Source organism: Symphalangus syndactylus, chromosome 13 (assembly GCF_028878055.3).
Source record: "Symphalangus syndactylus isolate Jambi chromosome 13, NHGRI_mSymSyn1-v2.1_pri, whole genome shotgun sequence".
Lineage (NCBI taxonomy): Eukaryota > Metazoa > Chordata > Mammalia > Primates > Hylobatidae > Symphalangus > Symphalangus syndactylus.
In genome coordinates this window covers 115354815-115381310 of record NC_072435.2, presented here as the reverse complement: position 1 = coordinate 115381310, position 26496 = coordinate 115354815, and the positions used below count along the sequence as shown (strand labels likewise).

At 46.8% G+C, this 26496-nt stretch overlaps 2 protein-coding genes and 1 long non-coding RNA gene across 19 annotated transcripts in view; 2 read left to right on the top strand and 1 right to left on the bottom strand.

Moving 5' to 3' along the window:
• CIT (citron rho-interacting serine/threonine kinase) overlaps nt 1-8106 on the top strand; it is a 191867-nt gene extending 183761 nt beyond the window's left edge. For 11 of the 17 annotated variants that reach the window (XM_055239770.2, XM_055239768.2, XM_055239767.2 and 8 more), the window contains 2 exons: nt 3442-3745; nt 5647-8106. In XM_055239770.2, coding sequence (XP_055095745.1) covers nt 3442-3745; nt 5647-5670 — 328 coding nt within the window. In that variant the 3' untranslated portion in view covers nt 5671-8106. The remainder of the gene's footprint in view (nt 1-3441; nt 3746-5646) is intronic. The other 6 variants (XM_063614616.1, XM_063614612.1, XM_055239771.1 and 3 more) reach the window with 1 other exon arrangement.
• Nucleotides 8107-12268: 4162 nt separating this feature from the next.
• PRKAB1 (protein kinase AMP-activated non-catalytic subunit beta 1) lies at nt 12269-25495 on the bottom strand. Its single transcript, XM_055239778.2, has 7 exons — nt 24936-25495; nt 20888-21051; nt 19297-19390; nt 18900-19014; nt 16676-16809; nt 13888-13956; nt 12269-13641 (listed from the first exon to the last, which is right to left on the bottom strand). Exons 1-7 carry the CDS (start codon nt 25092-25094, stop codon nt 13564-13566), a joined length of 813 nt encoding a protein of 270 aa, XP_055095753.1. The 5' UTR covers nt 25095-25495; the 3' UTR covers nt 12269-13563.
• Nucleotides 25209-26496, top strand: part of LOC134732071 (uncharacterized) — a 259878-nt gene continuing 258590 nt past the window's right edge. The window contains exon 1 of the long non-coding RNA XR_010114997.1: nt 25209-25408. This is a non-coding gene — a long non-coding RNA (uncharacterized lncRNA). The remainder of the gene's footprint in view (nt 25409-26496) is intronic.

Sequence of the window (26496 nt, the reverse complement as noted above, 5' to 3'; positions counted from 1 at the left end):
CCATGTGCCTGACATAATGTCTATGGCTGGGGACACAGAGATGTAGAAAGCATTGTTCTTATATTCCAGGGGCCCATAATTTGGTGGAAGAACCACAACTAATATTACAAAATACCAAGATCTTGGGCAAGACTGTCCTAATGAATAGTCTCTCTTTTGTTGATATATAGGAGTTAATTAATCTGAAATATTTGGTTAGTGTGGTTTTAACCTGAGGAACTTACTGAAAAACCAGAAGTGCCAATAATTAAATGCTCCTAACTCTTGGCTTGGCCCTGCTTCAAGAGTGACTGCTTAGTGCGCCACAGTCCTCCCCTGAAAATGTCTAGGTCTTCTTTAAGTAGTTCCCAAGTCATGCCAGAAACACATTGAAGTATTGTAATTAGATTTTTTTCCTCCATTGCCTCACTAGATAGGTGGCCAGGTACCTTGCTTTTGAGACTATATAGTCTCTTAAAGGAGTTGCTTACTGTGTGATCAAAACAGTTCCAGTTCCTGTGAATGAGGGGCAGAAAAGTGTTTGCTTTCCTGTGGCATGTCTGGAAAATCAGTAGTTGGTTATCTCTTGGCTTACAGAACGATCTTTTGGTCGCTGACTTCTTTGGGCAGTTGAGAATGTAGAAGGTTGGCTTTCTGGGTCTGATGCACTGCAGGCTTCGTTGCCCTGGTCTGTTTAGCAGAGCAGGAAACGTAACTCCTTGCCAAAAAACCATAAAATTGATGTGGTAGATTATGGGTCATTAATGGATAAGGAGATGGAAGACTGCCCACTTGGCTTGGAATGATGGGTGTGTTCCTTCCTCCCGTTAATCTCAGCTGACGTCCTGAATGGCCTTCCCTTGAGCAATCCTTCTTCCCCTGGGCAGTGAGCACCCTCTCATTTGTTTTATGATAGTTCCCTGTGGACACATCTTATCATTTCTTTTCCATTACAAGTAGGCTTAATGTAGTTCTCCTATTTGGAATTTATTTTTTTATTTGTCTTCCAGATTTCAAAGCCATATGGCTAGAGATGAATATAAACCTTGATTTCAAGATGTTGAAATCTGAGTTATCTTAAATCTTACTGCTGCAGAGACAGGGGTTCTGACCTTCTGAGCATTTGCTGTCTGAATCTCCAAACGTTACAGTTACATGGGAAAGCAAGAGCATGGCATGAAACTATTCACTATGAACTGAGCCCTTATGAAATTATTTCTGCACACCAACTTCTCTGTTATATTGTAGAGGAGGAATTGGCAAACTTTTTCTGCCCAGGTTTGGATGGTAAATATTTTCGGCTTTGTGAGCCATATGGTCTCTGTCTCAGCTGCCCAACCCTGTTGTGTCATACGGAAGCAGCTGTAAGACAATGCATAACCAGATAGGCATGGCTTCATTCCAATAAAACTTTATTTATAAAAACAAGCATCTTCCGGATTTGGCCCTCAAGCCTGTTCTAGAGTCTCTCCTTTCACAATAAACACTGTCTTTGCTGTCGCCTCTCAATTATGGACATTGACAGTGGAGGTTCTGATACAGTTAGACCAATAATTGAAGAAAGAAATGAACAAATTGATAAAATGATAGCCTCTTCCAACAAGAAGGATTTAAATATCAAGCATTAAGATAGTCCTTTGGGAAAACACTTTTCTTTTTTTAGTTTTTAGTTTTTTAGAAGTGAGGTCTTGCCATATTGCCCAGGCTGGTCTTGAACTCCTGGGCTCAAGCAATTCTCCTTCCTTAGCCTTCCTAATAGCTGGGACTACAGGCGTGCATCACTGTGCCCGGCTTTTTCAAATATCTTTGAAGAGCCTTCTTTAGGATCTCACTGCAAAAGTCCAATGTGTCCAACGTTGATGTCAGAGCATGTTAGCAACAATTTTGTTGAGACAATTAGCACAAAACAAATCATTCTGTGATTCATACTTGGTTCATTTTTGGAATCAGCATGTAATTGCATTGTAATTTAAATACTAAAAATATCTAGCATAAAATAAGTTTATATTCCAAGATAAAGCCTCAATCAAACAAAATATGTTTTCAAGTAATATTCACTATAATTTTTTTTCCCCATTTTAAGTAGGGCCTTTTCCAAGCACAAATTATGCTGAGATAACAGGGACTCTAGTACTTTTAGAGCTGATCAAGGGTGGGAAAGACTTGACTCAGAAGGCCACATTTCAGTTCTCTCTGTTTCTAGGTCTTACTACATCTTCAGAGAGGGAGTTTGGGCCCTGGGTCTGCCGAAATCTTCATTTGAAACATCCAGGCCAGGAGTGCGTGGAGGATTGGGTTGGGTTGTACAAAAAGGCCCCAGTGTTTTCAACTGTTTGGTTACGAATGATCAACCTCTGAGGCCTGGGACGTTTTCTCAGCCCGCTCTACTGTTTTTGTCTGCCCTGCGCAGTTTCCTGACTCTATCAGGCCTGATCCCTACACCTCTCAGTCGTCTTATTGCCATGACTGAGAACCATCAACCTTCTGAGCATCTGCATTCGCATCAGGTGTCAGAGACTCTTGGAAAAACCGCATGGGGGCAGAGGTGACCAAACACCAGGCCCAGGAGTGGGACAGACGTGGTGGTTAACAGTGATCAGTACAGGGTTTCTCCAAACTGCTTCCTTGCACTGAGGGTCTTTGTGGGTCCCTGACTTCTGGGTCTTAGCAGGCTGAACTCCTAGTTGAAGACTTCCTTCTGTGCCTTCTAGGCTCTGGGAAATAGTAGGTCAGTTTTTATCATTTGAGACGGAGCCTCGCTCTGTAACTTAGGCTGGAGGGCAGTGATGTGATCTCGGCTCACTGCAACCTCCGCCTCCCGGGTTCAAGCAATTCTCCTGCCTCAGCCTCCTGAGTAGCTGGGACTACAGGCGCACGCCACCACGCCCGGCTAATTTTTGTATTTTTAGTAGAGACGGGGTTTCACCATGTTGGCCAGGCTGGTCTCGATCTCCTGACCTCGTGATCCACCTGCCTCGGCCTCCCAAAGTGTTGGGATTACAGGTGTGTGCCACTGAACCCGGCCTATCAAACTGGTCTTTATTGGAATCCCAGCTCTACCACTCATTAGCTCAGGCAAGTCACCTAACTCCTGTCTGTCCCCATGTTCTTGCCTGTACAGTGAGGGTCATGCTTGTTCGTAGCTCAAGAGCTGCTGTGATGATTTAATGAGATAGTGAGAGATGGCACGTGAAGAGCTTAGCACAGGCCTGGCACACAGTAGGTGCTCAGTAAATGAAAGCCTGCACTGAGGAAGGTGGGTTGTCTTTTGTTGCCATCTTTGCTGTCTTCCCTGTCTTTGCTGCCAAAATCAAATGCCGGCAAAGTCCAAAGAACTCCAGGTCTAATCTCTTGATAATCAGTGGTGAGGCTGGGTCAAGGAGGGAGTTGCTCAGGGAAGAAGGAAAATGCCCCTCTGGGGTTGTGGCCTCGCATTTCCCTACGTTCCTCTTATGTCGCCAGCAGCCCCAACAAGCGAGGCCCGCCCACGTACAACGAGCACATCACCAAGCGCGTGGCCTCCAGCCCAGCGCCGCCCGAAGGCCCCAGCCACCCGCGAGAGCCAAGCACACCCCACCGCTACCGCGAGGGGCGGACCGAGCTGCGCAGGGACAAATCTCCTGGCCGCCCCCTGGAGCGAGAGAAGTCCCCGGGCCGGATGCTCAGCACGCGGAGAGAGCGGTCCCCCGGGAGGCTGTTTGAAGACAGCAGCAGGGGCCGGCTGCCTGCGGGAGCCGTGAGGACCCCGCTGTCCCAGGTGAACAAGGTGAGGCAACCTTCCGAGGTCTGTGTGTCTATTGCGGAGACGAGGAGTGACTTGGGGAACTGGGGCCCCCACGGGGCCACTGTTGTTTAAAAAAGGAACTCCATGACTGTAATTCAGACTTTCTGAGACACAGGAGTTTAGGAAGAAAATGTACGTTAAGAAATAGCTTCCTGGCCGGGCACAGTGGCTCACGTCTGTAATCCCAGCACTTTGGGAGGCCGAGGCGGGCAGATCACGAGGTCAGGAGATCGAGACCATCCTGGCTAACACAGTGAAACCCCGTCTCTACTAAAATACAAAAAATTAGCTGGGTGTGGTGGCGGGCGCCTGTAGTCCCAGCTACTTGGGAGGCTGTGAGGCAGGAGAATGGTGTGAACCCGGGAGGCAGAGCTTGCAGTGAGCTGAGATCGCGCCAGTGCACTCCAGCCTGGGGGACAGAGCGAGACTCCAACTCCAAAAAAAAAAATAAAATAAAAATAAAAAATAAAAAAAAAGAGCTTCCTAAGCAAATGGATAACGTGTGTGTAATTAAAAAGGAAAATATGTATGTGTATAACTCAAAATATAATAGCTACCAAAAAATGCTTTCCCTTCTCCAGAGGCAAGTGGTAGTAGTTTCTAGAGATATTCTGTGCATACCAGCAAATATATATGCGTGCTCTCCTTTTAAAACCCAAATGATAGCATCCTATATGAAATGTTCCATGCTTTTTTCAAACATACATACATATAGATTCACACACATACACACATATGCTTTTTTTTTTTTTTTTTTTTTTTGAGAGAGCGTCTTGCTCTGTTACCCAGGCTGGAGTGCAGTGGCATGATTATAGCTCATGGCAGCCTCAAACTCCTGGGCTCAAGCGATCCTCTCACGGCAGCCTCCTGAGTAGCTGGGAATATGGGCTGTAGCTACCGTGTCTGGCTAACTTTTTCCCCCACTTTTTGTTTGTTTGTTTTGTTTTGTTTTAGAGACAGGGTCTTACTATGTTGCCCAGGCTGGAGTGCAGTGGTTCAAGGCCATGCAGCTTACCATGGCCCTGAACTCCTGGGCTCAAGTGATCCTTCAGCCTCAGCCTCCTGAATAGCTGCGGCTACAGGCTCAAGCCACCATCTGTCTAATTCCCACCCCCACCCCCCGCCCTTTTTATTTTTTTTAGAGACAGAATGTTGCTATGTTGCCCAGGCTGGTCTTGAACTCCTAGGCTTAAGCAATCCTCCCACCTTGGCCTCCCAAAATGCTGGGATTACAGGCGTGAGTCACCACGCTCAGCCCACACATGTGTATATATAAATTGTTTTTCTGGAAGGCTACACAGAAAGTGTTCACAGTGGTTGCCTTCCAGAAGAACTTTGAACTTTTGGAAATGTTTAAATCATGTGCATGAATGATCTGTGTAATTTTTAGCTTCGTGATCGAGGAGAGGGATGGGTGTTGAAGACCAGGGGCTCCCCCAGGCAGGGCATGGCTCAAGCGCTTGGTGCCTCCTTAGCAAGCTAAGTAAGCCAAGGAGCCACCTTTCTGCCAATGGGGCTGATTTTCTGGGTGGCATTCTCCTTCTGATGCCACCTGCAGTTCACCTGCTGGTAAAGAAAGAAGGAAACACCATCCATATGGCTTCTTATCCCCCCCGATTGACCGATGAAACTGTGTATGTGCATGTGTGTGTGTAACATGCTTACAGCATCGCAGGTACACACACGGCTTTGGGATTTTCCAGTGAGTTTCACTCCCTGGCTTCCCCAGGCTCTGGAGCGGGTGCTGCCCTGCCGAGCACTCACTGCTAGCTGCTGAAGGGGATAGCCCACGGGCTGCAGATTCCCATTTGCATCATGCAAGGTGAGCACAGCAACTTCTGGCCTCGGATGGCTAACACTCCTCCTCCTTATTTCACTCCTAGGTCTGGGACCAGTCTTCAGTATAAATCTCAGCCAGAAAAACCAACTCCTCATCTTGATCTGCAGGAAAACACCGAACATACTATGGAACTCTGCTGATGGGGACCCAAGCGCCCACGTGCTCAGCCACCCTCTGGCTCAGCGGGGCCCAGACCCACCTCGGCACGGACACCCCTGTCTCCAGGAGGGGCAGGTGGCGGAAGCTCTTCGGAGCTGTCAGCGCCCGGTGCCTGCCCTGGGCACCTCCCTGCAGTCATCTCTTTGCACTTTGTTACTCTTTCAAAGCATTCACAAACTTTTGTACCTAGCTCTAGCCTGTACCAGTTAGTTCATCAAAGGAAACCAACCGGGATGCTAACTACAACATGGTTAGAATCCTAATTAGCTACTTTAAGATCCTAGGATTGGTTGGTTTTTCTTTTTTTTTTCCTTTGTTTCTTTCTTTCCTTTTTTTTTTTTTTTTAAAGACACAGAATTCTTAATAGATTTGAATAGCAACGTATTTCCTGTTGTAGTCATTTTTAGCTAGATCACATCATCAGGTCTTTGCTACCGAGGCGTAGTGTAGAAGAGTCCCCGGTCAGTTGGCCAACCTCCCTCAGCCAAGTAGGTTCATCCTTGTTCCTGTTCATTCTCATAGATGGCCCTGCTTTCCCCAGGGTGACATCGTAGCCAAATGTTTACTGTTTTCATTGCCTTTTATGGCCTTGACGACTTCCCCTCCCACCAGCTGAGAATGTATGGAGGTCATCGGGGCCTCAGCTAGGAGGCAGTGACTTGGGGCCAAGGGACCTCGAGATGCTTTCCTTCCCCACCCCTCAGCGTCATCTCCCCAGCCTGCTGTTCCCGCTTTCCATGTAGCTTTGGCCAGGAAAGCATGCAATAGACTTGCTCGGAGCCCAGCACTCCTGGGTCTCGGGGTCAGGGAGGGGACGGGGGCACCCACCTCTTGTCTGTGACGGCGTGTTGTTCCCCACTCTGGGATGGGGAAGAGGCCCGTCGGGAGTTCTGCATGGCGGTTCACTGCATGTGCTGCCCCCTTGGGTTGCTCTGCCAATGTATTAATACCAACCCATAGCTCCTGCCGAATCGAGACCCTCTGACGACTTGCCGACTAACTGGCCACCACAAGCTGCAGTCTGTAGCACTGAACAAACAAAAAACAAAACGCTCAAGCCTTACGACCAGAGAAGGATTTCAGCAAACCACCACCTCCCACTCAGTGTCCCCTCCAAACTTCACACTTCCCTGCCTGCAGAGGATGACTCTGTTCACAGCCAATCCAGCGCGGTTCTACCCCCTGAAACTGTGACTTTCCAAATGAGCCTTTCCCTAGGGCTAGACCTAAGACCAGGAAGTTTGAGAAAGCAGCCGCAGCTCAACTCTTCCAGCTCCGCCCGGGTTGGGAAGTCCTTAGGTGCAGTGCGGCTCCCACTGGGTCTGTGGACCCTCCTATTAAGAGTACGAAATTCCTGGCAACTGGTATAGAACCAACCTAGAGGCTTTGCAGTTGGCAAGCTAACTCGCGGCCTTATTTCTGCCTTTAATCTCCCACAAGGCATCTGTTGCTTTGGGTCCTCCATGACTCTTAGGCCCGCCTCAACAACCCAGGCACCTCCTAGGTAGGCTCAAAGGTAGACCTGTTTCCACCGCAGCAGGTGAACATGACCGTGTTTTCAACTGTGTCCACAGTTCAGATCCCTTTCCAGATCGCAACCTGGCCTGCATCCCAGCTCCTTCCTGCTCGTGTCTTAACCTAAGTGCTTTCTTGTTTGAAACGCCTACAAACCTCCATGTGGTAGCTCCTTTGGCAAATGTCCTGCTGTGGCGTTTTATGTGTTGCTTGGAGTCTGTGGGGTTGTACTCCCTCCCCTCCCGTCCCCAGGGCAGATTTGCTGAAGTTTTTGTCTCTTGGTCCACAGTATTTGGAAAGGTCACTGAAAATTGGTCTTTCAGTCTTGGCATTTCATTTAGGATCTCCATGAGAAGTGGGCTTCTTGAGCCCTGAAAATGTATATTGTGTGTCTCATCTGTGAACTGCTTCCTGCTATATAGAACTAGCTCAAAAGACTGTACATATTTACAAGAAACTTTATATTCGTAAAAAAAAAAAAAGAGGAAATTGAATTGGTTTCTACTTTTTTATTGTAAAAGGTGCATTTTTCAACACTTACTTTTGGTTTCAATGGTGGTAGTTGTGGACAGCCATCTTCACTGGAGGGTGGGGAGCCCCGTGTGACCACCAAGATGCCAGCAGGAAATACCGTTAACATGAAATTGCTGTCAAAAGCTTATTAGCATCAATCAAGATTCTAGGTCTCCAAAAGTACAGGCTTTTTCTTCATTACCTTTTTTATTCAGAACGAGGAAGAGAACACAAGGAATGATTCAAGATCCACCTTGAGAGGAATGAACTTTGTTGTTGAACAATTAGTGAAATAAAGCAATGATCTAAAAATGTGTGCTTTAGTGCAATGACCTCTTCTTTTTTTGAGAGACTGTGAAAGAAAAACTATCACCAGCGTGTCAGTGTAGGTGTATTATCATGGATGGGAACTTCTTTACGTTGTGGGGAGGGTTTTCCTCTGGAGTGGGATAGAGGAAGCCACGTGGTGGTTAGGGCACACTGCTATCCTGGAATTAAGCGATTGGTGACATTCTCTGCCAAGAGTGTGACTGTGGAAATTTGGTCAGTACTTCCAGTGAACCATGAATTGGCTATTAAGGTCATTTTATAGGACTGCAGAGCTGGAAAGCTCTTCAAGCAGTCACACAGGCCATTTGGAAAGGATTACTCAAGAATGGATTACCCAGTTCTATAATCAGCTAACCAGGAACAGGTCACCTCAAGATTTCTTTCATCTATTAAAAGGCCAACTACAATTTAATAATGTAGATTTCTTTGTAGAGAAGAATTCAAATCAAAGGTAATTAAAAATGAAAATACTTCCATTTTTAACTAGATGAACTTTTACAGTCTGCAAGATAAATTTTTTCTCGTTCTTTAGTTTGTTAGTATAAACTTGCTCGATCCAGACAAACAAGGGTTTTGGCAAATGGTGATGTTTTGTTTTCATGGTTCCTGTGGGTTGTAGTCTTTGAATTTTTATTTTCCAATGAAGTTGTCTGACCATGGTCAAAATTGGACTCGCAGAGTCGTATCCGTCATTCGTTGCTTGTGATGGGAACCACAGATGCAATTCTGTTCTTTTCGATGTTACTGTTGGGCATGAAAATCTGCCACAAGGTCATAGTTGTAAGAATGAAAATAATTCAGAAGATGAAGAAGTGAAATGTGGAACCTTTCTTTCCTCGTAGCATTAGAAAAATGTCTGTTAAATATCAACCAAGCATTTCAGTGATTGTCCAGAGGATTGTGAGAGGTCACAGAAAACTTCAAAGCTAAGTCAACATAGTTTGGTTTCAAAAGGAAGTGCCAAGGAAGAGTGTTTGAACCCTAAGGAATAGCCTGAAAGAAACCAACCAACCAATTCCACAGCCACACCATAAAATGAGGCCTAACCCTTCATGCTGGCCACTCCTGTTTCATAAGCACAAAATTAGATGTCATGTTTTCTGCACTTACAACTTGTCACCAGACTAAAGAGGTTGATTGCATAGCAAATTCCATAACCATGGAACTTTAGGATTTGGAGGGTTAGGCCAAAAGAGAATTTGCTTAATAGGACTGTCTTCAGAATTGGACCTCTTGAATGGGATTTGCTATAGAAAGCATTTGTGGGGGCCAGCTCAGATTCCATTCTCAGAATACAGTGGTTACACTGGCTTGTTCCACTGGTTCTAAGCCATGGGGAGATTTTGCTTCCCTCCTCCCAGAGGACATTTGACAATGTCTGGAGACATTTTTGGTTGTCACAACTCGGGAGTACTACTGGTATCCAGTGGGTGGAGGTCAGAGATGCTGCTCAACATCCTACAATGCAAAGGACGGCCCCACTGTAAAGCATTATCTGGCCCAAAGCCTCAATAGTGCCAAGGTTGAGAAACCTTGGTCTGTTCTAGTTTTAGTCCCATGTCTTCCTTGGCAATTTAAATACTGCTAGTGATGTCTAAAGCATGTAGACTGTGGCTCTAGGCCTACAGTGTTATATGAGAAAAATAGTTTCTTATTTGCCCACTCAAATGCTGAAGCTGTTTCCTGAAGCTGGGGAGGGTGGGGGTAGTGGAAATAGAGTCCAGTGTTGATCACTTTGTTTTCCCTTGAGTCTATTAATGATGAACGGAACTCTATTTGCCCTAGAGAGATTGTTAGAGGTAGATGAAAGAACCTTGAAAATGACTTTATTACTCTGCATAACTCAGGCTGTCTTTCAGAGAGCCACAAAAAAGAAAACATAAAATCGACCAAGGGTATACACATCTTGGCCTGTTCTCACTGGCCATTGAGTATTTCAGATGGGACGGGTGAATTCACTCTAGGGGGAGGTAGCAGTAAGAGCTGGCATCCTCATCTGGGGAAAGGTCCTTTAGTTGTGTGAAAGACAAGACGACAATGTAGTTGTGGGAGCCAACCCTGAGGGCAGAGCCCAGTGGCTCGTCCTAGAGCCAGTGGCTGGGGTCCCAGAGATGGGGCTCAGGCTGCTGCTCCAGCTTTTGGGATCTTCTCCAAATGTCTGACTCACTATAGTGATGATGACTCTTAGGAGGACCCTGTGGATGTTTTTACAATTAATAGGGATGACTGGGGTTTTAGAAGAAATGTATACATATCTACAACTTCTGTGTTTTCTCCTGAAGACAATTACAGTTGGCATACTGGGGCAAAAGGCTCTAGTTTGTTTCTCCACTAATTTGCTGGTCAAGAGAAGTGCTGAAGCTTTTATTCCTCAGAAACTTTATGATTTGATGAGTGGTCTATGTCTTGGGTCTTCATCAATTCATTCAAACCATTTGTAAACATTGGTGGATGTCTTAGCCCATTTAGTGCCGCTTTAACAAAATACCTGAGAATGGGTAATTTATAAAGAACAAAAATTCATTTTCTCACAGTTCTAGAGGCTGGGAAGTCCAAGATTAAGGCGTGGGCAGGTTTGCTTGTCTAGTGAGGGCTGCTCTCTGCTTCCAAGATGGCGCCTTGTGCTTGGGTCTTCTGGAAGGGAGAAAAGCTGTGTGTCCTCATGTGGCAGAAGGTTCCAGGGCACATGAGCTGAATGCTGCCTGAAGCCTCTTTGGTAAGAACCTCAATTTCATTCATGAGAGGAGGGGCTCTCATGACCTAATCTCTTCTTAAAGGCCCTACCTCTTAATACTATCGCACTGGGGACATTTGAATTTTGAAGGTGACACAATAGCAGAGGAGAATCAGATATGGGAAGTAAATGCTTGAAAGTGAAATTGTGCTCATACAAAAGGAACTGAATTAAAATGAAATTTTGTTCTTTCCTAGACTGGCTCGTTCAGTCTCTGACCTCAGCCATAGATCGTATCATGATGTTCCAGGTTTTTTCTCTCAGCCTTAGGAGCCTTGGAGATTTCCTAATTGAGCTAGTTGAGGTGCAGGCACAATTTTCTCGTCTGGCCTTTTGACTTCCTGTTTGTGGCCTTAGCCCTGCAATACTGATTTACATTTTAGTAATTGTTAGGCTTTAATTTGGCTCTATAAATTCACCTGTATATCAGCTTCTAGAGGGAAAAATATATCTTCATTGAAAAGCAATTTGAGTTAAGCTTTAACTAACTGTAAGTCCTCACCCATAAAGGAAATGCTCATGAAGAAAGGATTACTTGGTCATAGGACACGATTTGACATATGGCTTTGCCCCTGCGATTTGGGCAAAACAAGGTCTCCTTTTCCACCTTTGTAAAATCACCATTAACCTTTAGCTTCTTGGGTATGGAGGCTTTCACTTGGTGGGCAGGCTTTCCGACTATAATGTGCTTTTTAAAGAAAATGAAATCCTTTGAATATGCACAGAGATGTGTTCTCTCTGACCATGTCCTCTTGTTTTGTGTCTCCTCCATCTCAGCAGTGACTTCACCTGGAAGTCCCTTGTGGCCCCAGGGCTTGGAGAACTCATGGGGTGACTGGCTCCAGTAAACTAGTCTTATTTTACATAGCATTTTCAGCTTGGGTTTTCTGCACCAGTGGGTAGAGCTCACTAGCGTGCTTTTCTGCTGAATTTAAAATGTTTCCTGATACCTGAGAAGAAAAGGCTTAAAGGGACACCCATAACCTTCCACCTTTTTGGAGGAGGGACATAGCCTCTTTTAGTGGATGAAAACAGCTCTGACTCCACAAATGTCCTGCTATCTCACACACCAGGGTCACGATGCCGGGCTGTCCCATGGGGCTTTAGGAGCAAAAGGAAACAAATCCTCTGGCCTGGGGACACCACCAACTTGCCAAAGCCAGGAGCCTCTGCTGTTACCCCTCTTCAGCTTCCCCTTGTGACTTGAGCTGTTCAGAGGGGCTGTTTTAGGGGTCCCTTAACAGGCTTCCAAACTGTGTGAATGGGTGAGTCACAGGAATGGTCCTCAGGCCTGGGCAGCTGGAGTAGCCCTGTCTGCTCAGAATCACAAGAATGGTACTGAACTGCAACTCTCGAAGAGTTCCAGTCTCTTCTCCAAGGGACTGAATAAAATCAGAGCTCCTCCAGGCACATGTCCAATTATTTTTACAAAGTTTTATTGAAACTTGTACATCCAGGTGACAGTAATTCACTGTTTTGAAAACAGTAACAAAAAAGGGTACCCCCGAACTCAGGTATACCAAGTAAATACTGGAACCCAGGGAGCTCACTCCTCCCTCTCCCACCAGGAGCAAAGGGCGTAACGGGAGCTTCCGCTGACTCACAGGAACCTGGGCTAGTGGGCACATCTGTGGCGATTCCCGGGAAACTGAGCTGCGTGTAAAGAAGTCTGCTTTGGTCCAAAGGACATCTTCCTGACCCAAACTCAGAAGGCTGCTGTCAAGTTCTACATTCCTTTCAGAATAAGCAACAGCAACTGCTGCAGTCTTGCCAACTAGGGGCAGAGGTCCTGAGCAAGGTGCCACGGGACCTTGTAAAATCACACTGTGTGATTTTATAGGGAGAAGGGTGGAGTGTCTCTCAAGTGTTCACGGTTAACTGTCACCTATTATGACTGGAATAAAAAGCTGGACGACCTGCCAGCTAACTGGTCAGTCCTCAGGATCATCCAGCTGAATGGAGAAATCCGGCAGCAGGTTGAAAAGTCTGTTCTGAGAACAGATTATTGCTGAGCAGAGTTCATGTGACTTCTAGTCGTGGTGACTTAAAAAATGGTCTTAAGGCTGCAGAGCCAGCCACCTCTGGTTACAAAAAGAGTACTTAGTGCACGTGACTGTAAGAAACAATTGTAAAACTTCAACTAGAAATCAGAAAGCTTCTAATTTCTATAGAAATGACACCTCCCTGGAGCCGAGAGACAATCTATTGCTGATTTTGGAGAGGCAAGACCAACACTGTATTTCGTTCCACAGCCAGGCCTCAACAGGGACAAGTGGCTGGCCTTAAAACCACACACACATGACTGGAAATGATGTGTGGCCTCAGTCCGTTTCCCAGAATTTTACTGGCAAAGGAGTTAGCATTCATTTTTGGTTGAAGAAGAACTGAGAATGTGGGTTTAGAACTACACCCGGCCTCTTGCATCACGGGGCCAGAGCTGCAGATCCTCTACCACCCCTCCCTCTTTTCTTGGACTTGATGAGTCCCCGAGGCTCAAAGCCATGGGGGTGCTAGGAGGACTGTCACAGACCGAGGCGCTGCAGGAGCTGCTCTGCCTGGACAAACCTTTAAGCAGGACCAGGGCAGGTATGAAATGTCTTCTGAAGAGTGTGAAATGAGCAATGTACAGTCCATTCCCTCTTGGGGAAAGCATGCACGCGTGGAGCCTGGTGGTGTGCTGTCTCCTGGGTCACCATCGGCCCCCGCTCTTCATATGGGCTTGTATAACAAGGTGGTGACGTACTTCTTCTTGTACCGGTGGGTTGCGCTGAGCACCATCACTCCATCCTAAGGAACAAGGTGGAAATGATCAAAGGCTGGACTAAGGGGCTCAAGCCTCAGAGTACATGAGAATCATTAAGGGCTTCATAAAACCACAAATTCCCGAGCCAACTTCAGAACCTGAGCCTGATGGCTTGTGTCAGACCCTGGAAGCTGCCCTTTAAGTCAGTCCCCCCAGGTCATTCCACTGCTGGGGGTCCTCAGAGCACACACTGGGCAACACAGCTCTCACGGGGACAGACATGTCATTACCTTGATAGACAGAGCGTATAGGTGGTTCAGCATGACGTGATTGGGCTCAGGAAGCAAAGCTGGATCACACTGTGAGGGAACAAAGGCAGCGGTGAGCATTTGGGATTTGGAAACCAAGATTCTCCCCTTTACTTCACAGCACCAGATATCAAAGGACAGGAGGCAGTGCTCAGGCCGACCTCTCTTCCCAAATCAGGCAGCGCAAGGGCGTGTCCAAGACGACAGGTGAGATGAAGGTCATGCCTTCTGACCTGAAGGGAGCTCCCTGCATGCGGCTGGAGGCATCGGTGTGTGTCTCTGGCCAGGCATTTGCCCCGGCCTCTTTCAAGTGTGGGCCGTGGCCCTGTCCTCTTACGGAGGGAGGGGCAGGAAGAAAGCGGCTATTAAAAGCACTTTCAGGGAACACAGGAAGAGACCGTCTGCACTAAACACTCCTGAGCAATGGATTTGAAACTTGTAAGACTCAATGAACCTGAAGAATGAAACGGATACCTGGGCAAGACACCACTACTCTGGAAAAGCTCCCACCGGGCTGCACTCAGAGCTGCCCGCCGCGCCTTCCTAAGTTTTAAGAGAAGCCAGAAATGGGGATTTATTTTTTCATTGTTTACCCCCAACTTTTATAAATGCAATTCAAATGGAATAAAGTGTAGAACAACTGCTGTAGGCTTAGGATCCCAGAGCCTGGGCCAATCATTGTGTCGGCAAATACTCAGCAAGTTCCCACTGGGAGGCCATTCAGGGTGGCTGCTGAGAGCACCAACTACCAAGGATCTGGCACCAGCCAAGCCTGATGTGACTGCTGGCTCAGCCAGTTACTGCGTGAGCCTAAGAGGTGTTTCTAAAAAATTAATCAATTTCAAAGACTGACAGATAAAATTATGTATATTTACCATGTACAATATGTTGTTTTGAAATATGGATACATTGTGGAATGGCTAAATCAAGCTCATTAACACACGCATAACATGCTTACCATTTTTTTTTTGTGGTGAGAACACTTAAAAGCTACTTTTAGTGCACTGCTGATGGGCATGTAAATTAGTACAACCATTATGGAAAATGGCATGAAGGTTCCTAAAAAATTATAACTAAAATTACCACATGATCTAGCAATCCCACTACAGGGTAGATACTCCAAGGAAATGAAATCAGCATGTCGAGATATCTGTACTCCCACGTTCACTGCAGCTCTATTCATAATAGCCAAGACGTGGAATCAATGTAGGTGTATCTCTTACATTAGAGCTTGGTGCTACCTTGGACAGAGGGGTCCTGACATTCTCATATTCCCGCCCCCCTGGGCCACTCTCAGCTGGTCTATTCCCAGCAGCAGTCTCCATCAGAGAAGATGGCTATGATGCCTCCCTTTTCTAGAAAAAACAAAACCTGGCCATGCACGGTGGCTCACGCCTGTAATCCCAGCACTTTGGGAGGCCAAGGCAGGTGCATCACAAGGTCAGGAGATCAAGACCATCTTGGCTAACATGGTGAAACTCCATCTCTACTAAAAATACAAAAAATTAGCCGGGCGTTGTGGCGGGCACCTGTAGTCCCAGCTACTCGGGAGACTGAGGCAGGAGAATGGTGTGAACCCGGGAGGCGGAGCTTGCAGTGAGCCGAGATCGCACCACTGCACTCCAGCCTGGGCAACAGAGTGAGACTCCGTCTCAAAAAAAAAAACAAAAAAAAACCCTTACTAGCTTAGGAGGGCACTGAAAGTCATCTTACCCACCAACCTTTGTAAAGTTAGAGCTAAGGGAAGCAGTGTCAACTAAGTGCTTCTAAAGCAGAAGCTACGTGTCCTTGCAACTCTTCACCTGTGACCTATTTGAGACTGTTGCCAACTCAGTGCTGGAAAGATGGTGGGCCCTGCCAGCTGAGGCGTGCTGTCCTTACCACTGGCCTCTTCTGGGCCTATACCAGGATGGCTACCCAGCTGCAGGGGCACTCCCAGCACAGGAGGTGACCTGAGAAAGGCAAGCCCTGTTGGGAGTAGGGTAACAAGCACTGAGACCCTGTCCTGGCAGCCCGGCAGGGACCGCCGTAGGGACACCTGCATGTGTACACGTTCATTCCTCGTCTCAGCACACACGCCCTCCACTTCAGGGTGGGGTGTTCAGTAGCAGCATGGTCACTTTAAGCACCTCATAAACAATGCCTCTTAAGAGGTAGCTTGGACCAAGCTGAATTCCTGGATTCCCAAGATTTATGGCTGTGCCATGCATCCCAGAGCTAGGTGGACTGGGCAGGCAATCCAGGTTAGATGGAACAGAAAACAGAATCACAACAGAACTGGCTGTTCTTCAGGATCCAGGAGGACACACACTTCTTTTCTGCATGTAATAATTTCCTGGAGGAGAAACGTGTGTTACCTAGATATCCCACATTTCGATCCAGGAGTACTGATATTTCTAAAAGCAATTGAATGATTAAAACTAGATTCTAAAATGTGGAGGCCAGAGCATGAGTTCCAATATGTAGCTTACGAAGAAGGGATGGTGATAGAGTTTGTCATGAAATTTAAATTGAACAGGGCTCAGGCTGAGGCAGGCGTGAAAGACAAGGAAGAGAAGTGCAGAAAGGCTTTCCAAGACGAGGCGGCGGTGTCCACACCGGGAACCTCTTGCTATCAGCCCATCCCCACGGCAGAGGTGAATGGCACAGTGCACACTAGGGGGTGACACTGAGCTTGCTCACCAGCTGCTTTGCAAGAGGGGGACACAGGAAAGAAAGCAACTGAACATGACCCACGGAGGACGGTCCGGGCAGATGCCCACGTACTTACGGAAATCCCCGTGTCCTTGTTCAGGATCACCTGGAGGAGATGTGGGGGGAGAATGGGGGGCGCCCGAAAGTGCTCTTCGGGTTTGCAGACGTAGGGCTCCTGATGGTAGGGTCCTGGGGGAGAACTGGACAGCTCTGTTGGGAGATGGTAACAGGACATTTACTTTGAAAATCAGGCATTCTAGGAGCAGCCTTACTTTTGTTGTCATCATCTCATTTTCCTTGTCTCTTGTTCCCTCAATGCAGATTTACATTCTCTTGAAGGATGCACTGGTTCCAAGAGTGCAGAACAGAGGAGAGGAGAAAACCCTTTTGGAATCTGGGTGACTAGCATACAACTCAGTAGTCAACTCAGATGCCCTGGTGGAAGACACGGCCTAGCCAGTGAGTCTGGGTCAGATCATAAGGAGGCTGTTCTCGATAACTTAATCCCACATGCACGGCAGAATAAGACTTCCTTCTCCCTTCAGGCTGGGCTGGCAAAACCACAAAGAAGCTGGAGGCTAAGTGAGGATTAAGTAGCTAAGTCCAAGTTATGGGCACCCCCAGCCGCAATACAACAGAAGATAAGGCAGTCTGTTTACACAGAGGCAGTGGAGGAAACAGGCTAAATGAGGCACATTTCAAAATGGGGGGGAAAATTGAAAGCCCAGTATCTAAAGGCTGTTTAACTCCATTACACTCAAGTTCCTTCCAAACTCTTGCCTGAGTATCTGGATTATTCAGATACACTGAGAAGCTGCTACAAGAGCAGGATTTCATAATGCTAGAACAGCTGGATAGTGACATTTGGCCAGCCAGAAGGTACCAAGCCATCATCCAAAGAACGCGTGGGATGGTTCTGGTCGCCAGATCCTGGGGCTGGTCCAGAGAAAATCTGCTATGCCCCAGCTCTGCCAATTCCCTCGATGTCATGTTTTAGGGACAAGCCCTGTTTATGTGACCCAACCATATCACAGCAAGAAACTGAGAAAAGCATTAAGTGCAGAAAACTGAGCCATAAGGAGTAAACAACATTGTGAGGAAGTAAGTGTCGAAACAGAAGTCTGTAGAGAACGTGGAATTAGCTTCTTATCAGTGAGGGGTCCGTTTTCTTTCCCTAGGTGGAAACTTGACTAAAAAGCTTGTAAGTGGCTTAAAATTATATGTATCAGTAAGTTATATATTTTGGAGGATATTTGGGCACACTTCCTCCATTCCCTGATTCTCAACTATCTGTAAAAAAACTAGATGATATCTCTAAAAGACTAATTACCCAGATCAAAGCACACTGATTTTGGATTTCCAAGTCCTGCTCAACAAACTGTCAACCACAGTGAGCCCATTGTGATCATTTTACCGCTGTGATTTCTGAACTAGTAACAAGAAATCCTGGTGGCAGAACTTCCAGGCCCAACTAGACAATGATGAAGAACTGTCCTGTCAACGAACGGAATCTGTTTTCTCAGTGCGCCAGATATTCTCCTGGGGCATCTTTCCACTGCCTCCCTCAGAGTCCAGGAATTGTTAAGCCCCCGCCTCCAAGAAGGGGAACACTTTAGATTGTAACCCTCTTCCCCCTGCACTGTACGAATCATGTTCCAGGTAGTTTCTTCCTGTGGGGCTTGGATGGAAAGCAATTTATTGAAACCTCAATGCTTGAAAGGCTCTTACAAGATGGAGAAGTTTTACTGGGTCTGTATTTCTGTACCAAATAGCTTCCCATCAAGGAGAGTTGCGCTGTGCAGGCTGTTTCCCGTGGGGAGCCACATCCTCCCCAAAGGGATTCTGACAAGGTGCTAATGTACCACACAAGTGACCGCTAAGGTCACTGAGGTGTCCATTTACACCTGTCAGGCTGAAATTCTGCAGGCACCACAAGTGGGATGAGACATAGGCTTCCCCAGTGCTGGGCTGTCACTGACTCAGTGTGACCCTCCAGGGCCTCTTCAGCTCTGCCCTTGGCACGAGATCAAGCTATGGTTCCATTTCTGCTGTCTGCGTTCTGTGGCCAAGCAGACCTACTGAATACCTGAGATGACCAGGGAAATGACTTGTAGCTCCCTTGGGGCTAAATTTCAACAACCTGACAGTTAGGAATTAAGTTCTGTGGCCTTTAAGTGGGGGCTATAAATGCCTATCTGACTGGGCAGCTTCAGCTCAAGAGAGGCAAGAGAAACAAGAGTATTTCTAGACTGTACAGCCCCCACCTGCACGCATGTGGTATAAAATAACTGTGTTCATACCAGACACATCGGAGCACTTTTGGGAATCCACCATTAAAGCATCAAATACTTCAAAGTCAGTTTTCTTCACTTGAATGATGTTGTTAACTGTGCCAAGCTGGCTGGTTACTATGGGCTGGGAAGAGACAGACAGGCAGAAATCATAACGTGGAAGGTCTGCGGAGTTATTCTTCAGAGGACTTGGAATTCCTGGCTGGAAGGCCTCATCTCCTGGCTAGCCACCCTGCTCATCTTGGTCAAGTATGCCAACTGTCTGACAGTTAGTGCTGCTATCCAGCTCTGCCACACACGGGCACTTTTACTAGCTGGGCAAAGGGACCTGGCGGCAATCTCTTGGGAAGGTGATTTGTTTGGAATATGCAGGCACCCAGAGGACCAGAGGTGGGAGGAAGAGTACCTCGGAAGGGTCGTGGGTCCACTGACCATCCACAAAGAACTTGTACTGATGCTCTCCTTCTGGCAGATCCAGGATGGCTACAAAGTTATTGTGGCTGCGAGGAAAAAGGAAGCAGAGGATTTCAGTGGGGTAGGCTGCCCCCCGAGCTTACTTGCCAAACCAGCTACAGAACAAAACGTTTCCACATAAAACCAAGAGTTCAGCTGCAGGAGAACAAACATTTTTAGCCCATTTAGACAATTCAGCATAATGATCTCAATCTGCAAAGGCTATAAGGAAGCAGCAGTGTGACAGTTTCCTGAAAACTCACCTTGCTCAAATACCAGGAAACCACATCCCTAATGTTAAAAGGTCAACAGTCGGGCATTTGTGCTTCTCAAGTTTGCAAGGCTCCTGGATGCCAAGGAGGATGACAACACACGATAAACAGCAAGCTGCCTCGTTTTACCCTTTGTCACTTTGCCTCGGGCAGGAGAAGGGATCAATTGAATAGGAAGCTCAAACGTTCTCTAAAGAAACTTGCCTAACGACTGAAAAACCAAACTCTGGAAGAGCCCTTTCATTGGGCTGTTTTGTCCCCTGACTGGAACTGACCTGTGACTGCTGTGCTGAGTGGCTCCTTCTCCAATGGAACCGCTGGAAAGCAGGCAGCCCCTGACAACAGGCCTGACACTTTCTCCCTCATTTTATCAAGAATACTCACTAAAGGTGTTCTCTCACTGACAACTTAAGTCAGAAGTCCATGCTGGGGTTCCTGATAAAATGTCTTATTATAATCCTTGCTAATGACACCTACATAGTATGTATTTTTCTTATTTTTCTTTTCTTTTTGGAGACAAAGTCTTGCTCTGTTGCCCAGGCTGGAGTGCAGTGGTGTAATCACTGCTCACTACACCATTGACCTCTCAGGCTCAAACAATCCTCCCATCTCAGCCTCCCGAGTAGCTGGCGCTACAGGTGTGCACCACCATGCCCAGCTAATTTTTAATTTTTTTGTAGAGATGGGGGTCTCACTATGTCGCCCAGGCTGGTCTTGAACTCCTAGCCTCAAGCAATCCTCCTGCCTCAGCCCCCAAAAGTGCTGAGATCACAGGCATGAACCCTCAGGCCCAGCCAACATGTACTTTTCAAACAAAGTATTATGCAGAGTCAAAGTTAGATGAAACCTCAGAGACCATCTGGTCCAATGTTCCCTCTTTACAGAAAGGAACGCTGAGGCTCAGGTGTTAGCAGACTGACAGCATGGCCAATGTGGGCTCAAATGTGGGTTTCTAAGATTCCCAGCCCAGTGCCCCCTTACTGCATTAAGAATAGGTTTTTGTGTTTCTGTGGAAAAGTCCTGACTGAACAGATAGCTGAGGATCTGAAGTGAAAGATGTCTGTGACACAGAAATATTCTCTTTCTTCTGTACTCTAAACCTATAGACCACTAAGGTTTAACATTTGAACCCTAAGACTTATTAAGCACAATTATCTTTCCACTAGGCATCCATCTTATAGAAACATCCATTTTCTGTTCTCTCACAGAGATGTTTTAGAAAGAAGAGAATTTATGTTAAGACAAATATGTGACCACTCCCCAGGCAATTACCTTCTGGTGAGGGGAAGTTTACTCCAGTTGTTGAAGGACCCAGATAAGTAAACTTCCTTTCCGCCCCCCGTCCATCGAAACACTGTTGGCCGAGCCTGGGCGGGAGCTTTATCATTCACTTCTAGATCATGCTGCCAGGCCAGGAATTCCTCCTTCTCTGGTGCCTAGAAGCAGAGCAGTTTACTCAGAAAGCCATAAGCGAGCTCCCTACAACAGACAATATTGACAATTCATTCTAAAGAGGCAGCTGTTACTATCTTGGTTCATGGTTAGGATCGGAAACTCACCAGTGGTGCCTCAGTTTCCCTGCCCGCAAAATAGAAATATATTTTTGAAAGTTGTGAAGACTGAGACAGTCCATGTAAGTGCTCTGCATAGTGTCTGCCACAGTGAGTGCTAATTATTAGCTGTTGTTGTCATTAAAGAAGTTGACATCAAAATTCTAGAAGAAGCTATAAAACACACTTGGAAGGGGCTACTACCAATCCAAGACTAGCTTAATGTCATGTTCCTCCCTTAATCAGGCAAGATTTGAAGTACAGTCATGTGCACGAGGTCTTAGTCAACGATGGACTGTGTATATGGTGGTCCCATAAGATTATACCATATTTTTATTGTATCTTTTCTATGTTTAGATATATTTAAATACACAAATCCTTAAATACACTTGTGGAATAAGTGTCTACAGTATTCAGTAGAATAACATGCTGTACAGGTTTATAGCCCATGAGCAACAGGTTACAACATATACACTAGGTGATACGGTTTGGCTCTGCGTCCCCACCCAAGTCTCACCTTGAATTGTAATCCCCATAATCCCCACGTGTCAAGAGCAGGACCAGGTAGAGGTAATTGATCATGGGGGCGGTTTCCCCCATGCTGTTCTCTGACAGTGAGTGAGTCTCATGAGATCTGATGGTTTTATAAGCGTCTGGCATTTCCCCTGCTTGCTCTCATTCTCTCTTCTGCTGCCCTGTGAAGAGGTGCCTTTTACCATGATTGTAAGTTTCCTAAGGCCTCCCCAGCCATGCAGAACTGAGTCAATTAAACCTATTTTCTTTATAAATTACCCAGTCTCGGGTATTTCTACTTAGTAGCATGAGAACGGACTAGCAGACTAGGTTTGTGTAAGTACACTCTATGATGTTCACGCAATGATAAAATCACCTAATGATGTATTTCTCAGAACATGTCCCTGTCGTTAAGTGATGTATGACTGTACATGAAAATTTAAGAGGAACAATTCTAGAACTGTCAACTTGAAAATGGGCAAATCCAGATTTTGAGGAAGGGAAAAACCACTCACAAAGTTCTGTCTAGGGACTGGGGAATAAAGCAAGACAAAGACTGAACCCTCATTAGGATAAATGATAACCTCCAGTGTGGTAAGCTCCGTATAAGTGAGGTATTCCAGAATAAGAAATAAAGTCATCCAGCTCTATCTGGATGACATATGTAGTCACGCACCTTTTAGATTTTTTCCCAGTCAGAAGCCAAAGACTTAAAAAGAGCAGGAGGTTCAGGCTGGAAAAGACTCTTTAGGGAGTTAAGCAGGCTTCTAGCACCTTCATTTCAAATACTGACCTCAGCTTATCCAAATAATGCCTGCATTCTTTGAATTCTAACAAGATCTACATATTAAATAACAGACTGGAATCACTTCACACTAAGGATAACTAATTATACCCAAAATAGCACACTAGTGTAGTTAAAAGAATTCACGACTTTTTTGGTATCTGGGGATTTCAGTAACTTCTAATGAAGTGAGAATGGACGCTGCTTGAAATCATTCCCCATAGATTATGTGTGTGCTCAACATCTCCTGGAGGAGTTTTGGAATAGTAACAGAACAAATACTTCTTAAGAAAGTAGTTTTGATTCTTTTGGTGTCTTAAATAGCCTTCTTGGGACCAGGGACCAAAATTACCTCCTAGGGAAAGGACATCAAGAGAAACATGATTCTAAAGTTCACTTTGCACACAGCTCTTCAAGAATGCAACAAATTCAGAAAGCAAGTTCAAACCACAGGTTGTAGGGCCACATAAAAGCAGGCTCTTTGTAGTTAGGCTCAAAACTGAGATCCAAAAGAAGGTGTGAGATGTGATCACCTCGCTCAACATGAGGACAAACACAGATGGAATGAGTTGCCAGGCAATTAAATGGATGATGATTAACATGAAATTGGATACTAACAGGGTATGTTGGGCAGAAGGCAGCTTTATCTTTCCTAAACCTACTTTGTTCCTTGAAACAATTAGTTCCTTTTGGACATAACACATAAATACCAGCTGCCAGAATCACTAAGTGTCCTTGGACTGAGCCCTGCGGCTGGAAATATCCACCATATGAAGGTGGTTACCAGGAGTGTGGTTGAAGCAGGAGTTAAGTCACCTGAGTTTTTGAATTTAAACAGGCTGCAGCAGGAAGAAAAATGTTTGCACTGGCCTGCTTAAGTGTGATTAAGTCATATTTAAACAACACTAGAGAGAAGTTCAGTAGCTGCTGGCTGCCTCCTTCAGACAGACCCTCACTGCCCACTGACCTCTAGAAGTCGAAAGACTTTTCTAAGTACGCTTTAAAAAAAAAGCAGGGTGAGGCTGGGAGTGGCGGCTCATGCCTGTAATCTCAGCACTTTGGGCGGCCCAGGCGGGCGGATCGCTTGAGGTCAGGAGTTCAAGACCAACCTGGGTAACATGGCGAAACCCCACCTCTACCAAAAATACACAAAATTAGCCGGGCATGGTGGCGCACGCCTGTAGTCCCAGCTACTCGGGAGGCTGAGGCAGGATGGTTTGAGCCTGGGAGACAAAGGTTGCAGTGCGTCGAGATGGTGCTACTGCCCTCCAGCCTGGGCAACAGAACCAGACTCTATCTCAAAGAAGAAGAAGAAGAAGAAAAAAAAGTAAACCGGGCGCGGTGGCTCACGCCTGTAATCCCAGCACTTTGGGAGGCTGAGGCGGGCGGATCACGAGGTCAGGAGATCGAGACCATCCTGGCTAACATGGTGAAACCCCGTCTCTACTAAAAATACAAAAAATTAGCCAGGCGTGGTGGCGGGCACCTGTAGTCTCAGCTACACGGAAGGCTGAGGCAGGAGAATAGCGTGAATCCGGGAGGCGGAGCTTGCAGTGAGCAGAGATCGCGCCACTGCACTCCGGCCTGGGCGACAGAGCGAGACTCGGTCTCCAAAAAAAAAAAAAAAAAAAAGTAGGCTGAACCGGCCAGCACCGTAGCTCACGCCTGCGATCCCAGTACTTTGGGAGGCCGAGGCATGAGGATTGCTTGAACCCGGGAGACCAGCCTGGAGAACATAGTGAGACCACCGTCTTTTTTTTTTTTTTTTTTGAGACAGGAGTCTTGCTCTGTTACCCAGGCTGGAGTGCAGTGGCGCGATCTCGGCCCACTGCAAGCTCCGCCTCCCGGGTTCACGCCATTCTCCTGCCTCAGCCTCCCGGGTAGCTGGGACTACAGGCGCCCGCCACCAAGCCCGGCTAATTAGTGAGACCACCGTCTTTTAAAAAATAAGTAGGATGAATCAAAAGTATTGGGCAGAACTAAACACTTCTGGCAACTGCCGTCAGCTGTTCCGCTCTACTTTCAGCTTGTATATATTGCCTCCAAAATGGATAAACTCCCAAACTAACTTTTACAAAAGCTCCAGTTTGTGTAAAGGTGAGGGAATTTGTCTCAAAGCAGTGCAATTAATTACACCTAAGAGAAAAGCAGAAGCTGGGGCTCAATTACTGTTAGCTCGACTCTGAATTAATTAAGAATTTGAAACTCTGTCCCAGAGCTGCTTTCTCCTTAATGATGTTAAACGAAGTGAGTGCCTCCTCCCTCAGGGTGACTTTCTCATATTGGTAATTAGACACAGGTCCTTGGACCGCTAAGAGGACTCTTACAGGACCGTCTGGCTTTTAAGTGCACCGGGTAATGTACCACCTCCCTCCCCGTTCTGGTTTTCGAAAGGATGTGACGGGAATCTAGTGGAGGACTCCTCTCCTCAACATTAGTCAAGGGGAATCGGATTCCTCCACACCGCTCGCACCTTGATTTCCTCGGAGTGGAAGAGGTCGGCGTCTTCGGGGCTGTCCATCAGGATCTTGGGCCTGTCCCCGTCCTTGGTGCTCCCCGAGCTGTCCCTCCGGGGCGTCTTATGGCCACCATGCCGCTCCAGCGCGGCGCGCTCACTGCTAGTATTGCCCATGATAGGGGTCTGCGGGGACACAGGGAAGCCGGATGGAGCCTCACTGCAGGAAAGGGACCCTGGGCAAGGGACTCCCGGAACCGCGGGTCCCAGGGAGCCTGCGGAAGGAGTCGGAGCACCAGGATACCACGCCCCTCGGGCGAAGGTTCGGGCCGGGAGCCGGTTCTGGCCGAGTCGGCAGCGCTGCCGACCTCTCGCAATCGCGCTTTACCCGCCCAGGCAAGCCGCAGCAAGAACGCAAGGCGCGCGAAGATAAACCCACACTTTCCCAACCGCTCCACGACCTCTCAGCGACTTCCGCTTCCGGCGACTCCGTAAGTCGGCCCGGCCTAGGGCGTGGAGGTGGCGGCGGCCTGCTAAACGCGCGAGGCTATCTCGATTCCATTTCCGCTTCCGGTCTTGAGCGGTGCTGTAACAGGTGCCCCGGGGCTTCTCCGCAGGCCTCGGAGCGCGCAGTCGCAGTCGGCAGCCGGCCGCCCAGGGCCCGGCCCAGGACTAGGCGCTGCTGAGGGCCGGCAGGGGGCACCCCAGCGCGCGGGCAATCTGAGCCGTTTACGTGCTGGGCTGAATAATGCCATTTAGCTATCTTTGCTCACTTCTAGTTGATTCTACACTCAGCAGCCAGAGGGATCTTTCTAAAATGCAAATCTGATTCAGAAACTCCTCTTCTTAAAGCCCTTTTAATGCACGTGTTCTCACGCTTTACAGTGCATTAAGGTTAACCTGGAGCGCTTGTTAAATGCATCCCCCACTGCAGACATGCAGAATCACGATTTCTGAAGATTAGGGTGGGGGTGCAGGCAGTCTTGCAGGTATTTGAGAAAATGGCAGACCATAAGATCTCTGGAAATTTCTTATGTCTAGTAGGTTGAGGGTTGTAAAATGCTGGAGTTATTAGTGTATTTTTATTGAGTGTGCAATCTTTTGATAGGTAATTTTGCAAGATATCTTGTAATCACTTCGGAAACATCCTCTGCATAAGATGCATTAGCGTTTGTCATTTATTCTGGTCAGTGCTTCAACAAGAAGTGCATACAAATATGGTAGTGAAATATTCTCATCTTCTCACTGTCAGCCATTGTCATATTTTGTGGGTTTTTTGGTGTGTGAGTATCTCAAAATACTTTGCATTTGCCGGGTCAGGTCATGCATTTCACCCACTGAACATTTATTTAGTACCTAAAAAAGTACCAGACATTGTGCTAAGGAAATGAGGAACACAAGATGACTAAGATAAGGTTTCCTGGAGGGAATTCGGCAGTATGCATCAAAAATTTAAAAATGCACCTTCATTTTGACACAATTTTACTCCTAGGAAACTTGTGCAGAAATACACACATGAAAATTATTTACAAGCATTATTTACAAAATATTTACATGCAAAAATATATTCTAAGATGCA

Bases quoted from the DNA above. Each gene is read 5' to 3' on its own strand.
- PRKAB1 (XM_055239778.2), bottom strand. From the start codon at position 25,094: ATGGGCAATACTAGCAGTGAGCGCGCCGCGCTGGAGCGGCATGGTGGC. The intron at 19,015-19,296 runs GTACTCTTCCTC...GTCTCTTCCCAG, and splicing joins GGACCCACGACCCTTCCGAG to CCCATAGTAACCAGCCAGCT. The intron at 13,642-13,887 runs GTAATGACATGT...CTTGTTCCTTAG, and splicing joins TATACGCTCTGTCTATCAAG to GATGGAGTGATGGTGCTCAG.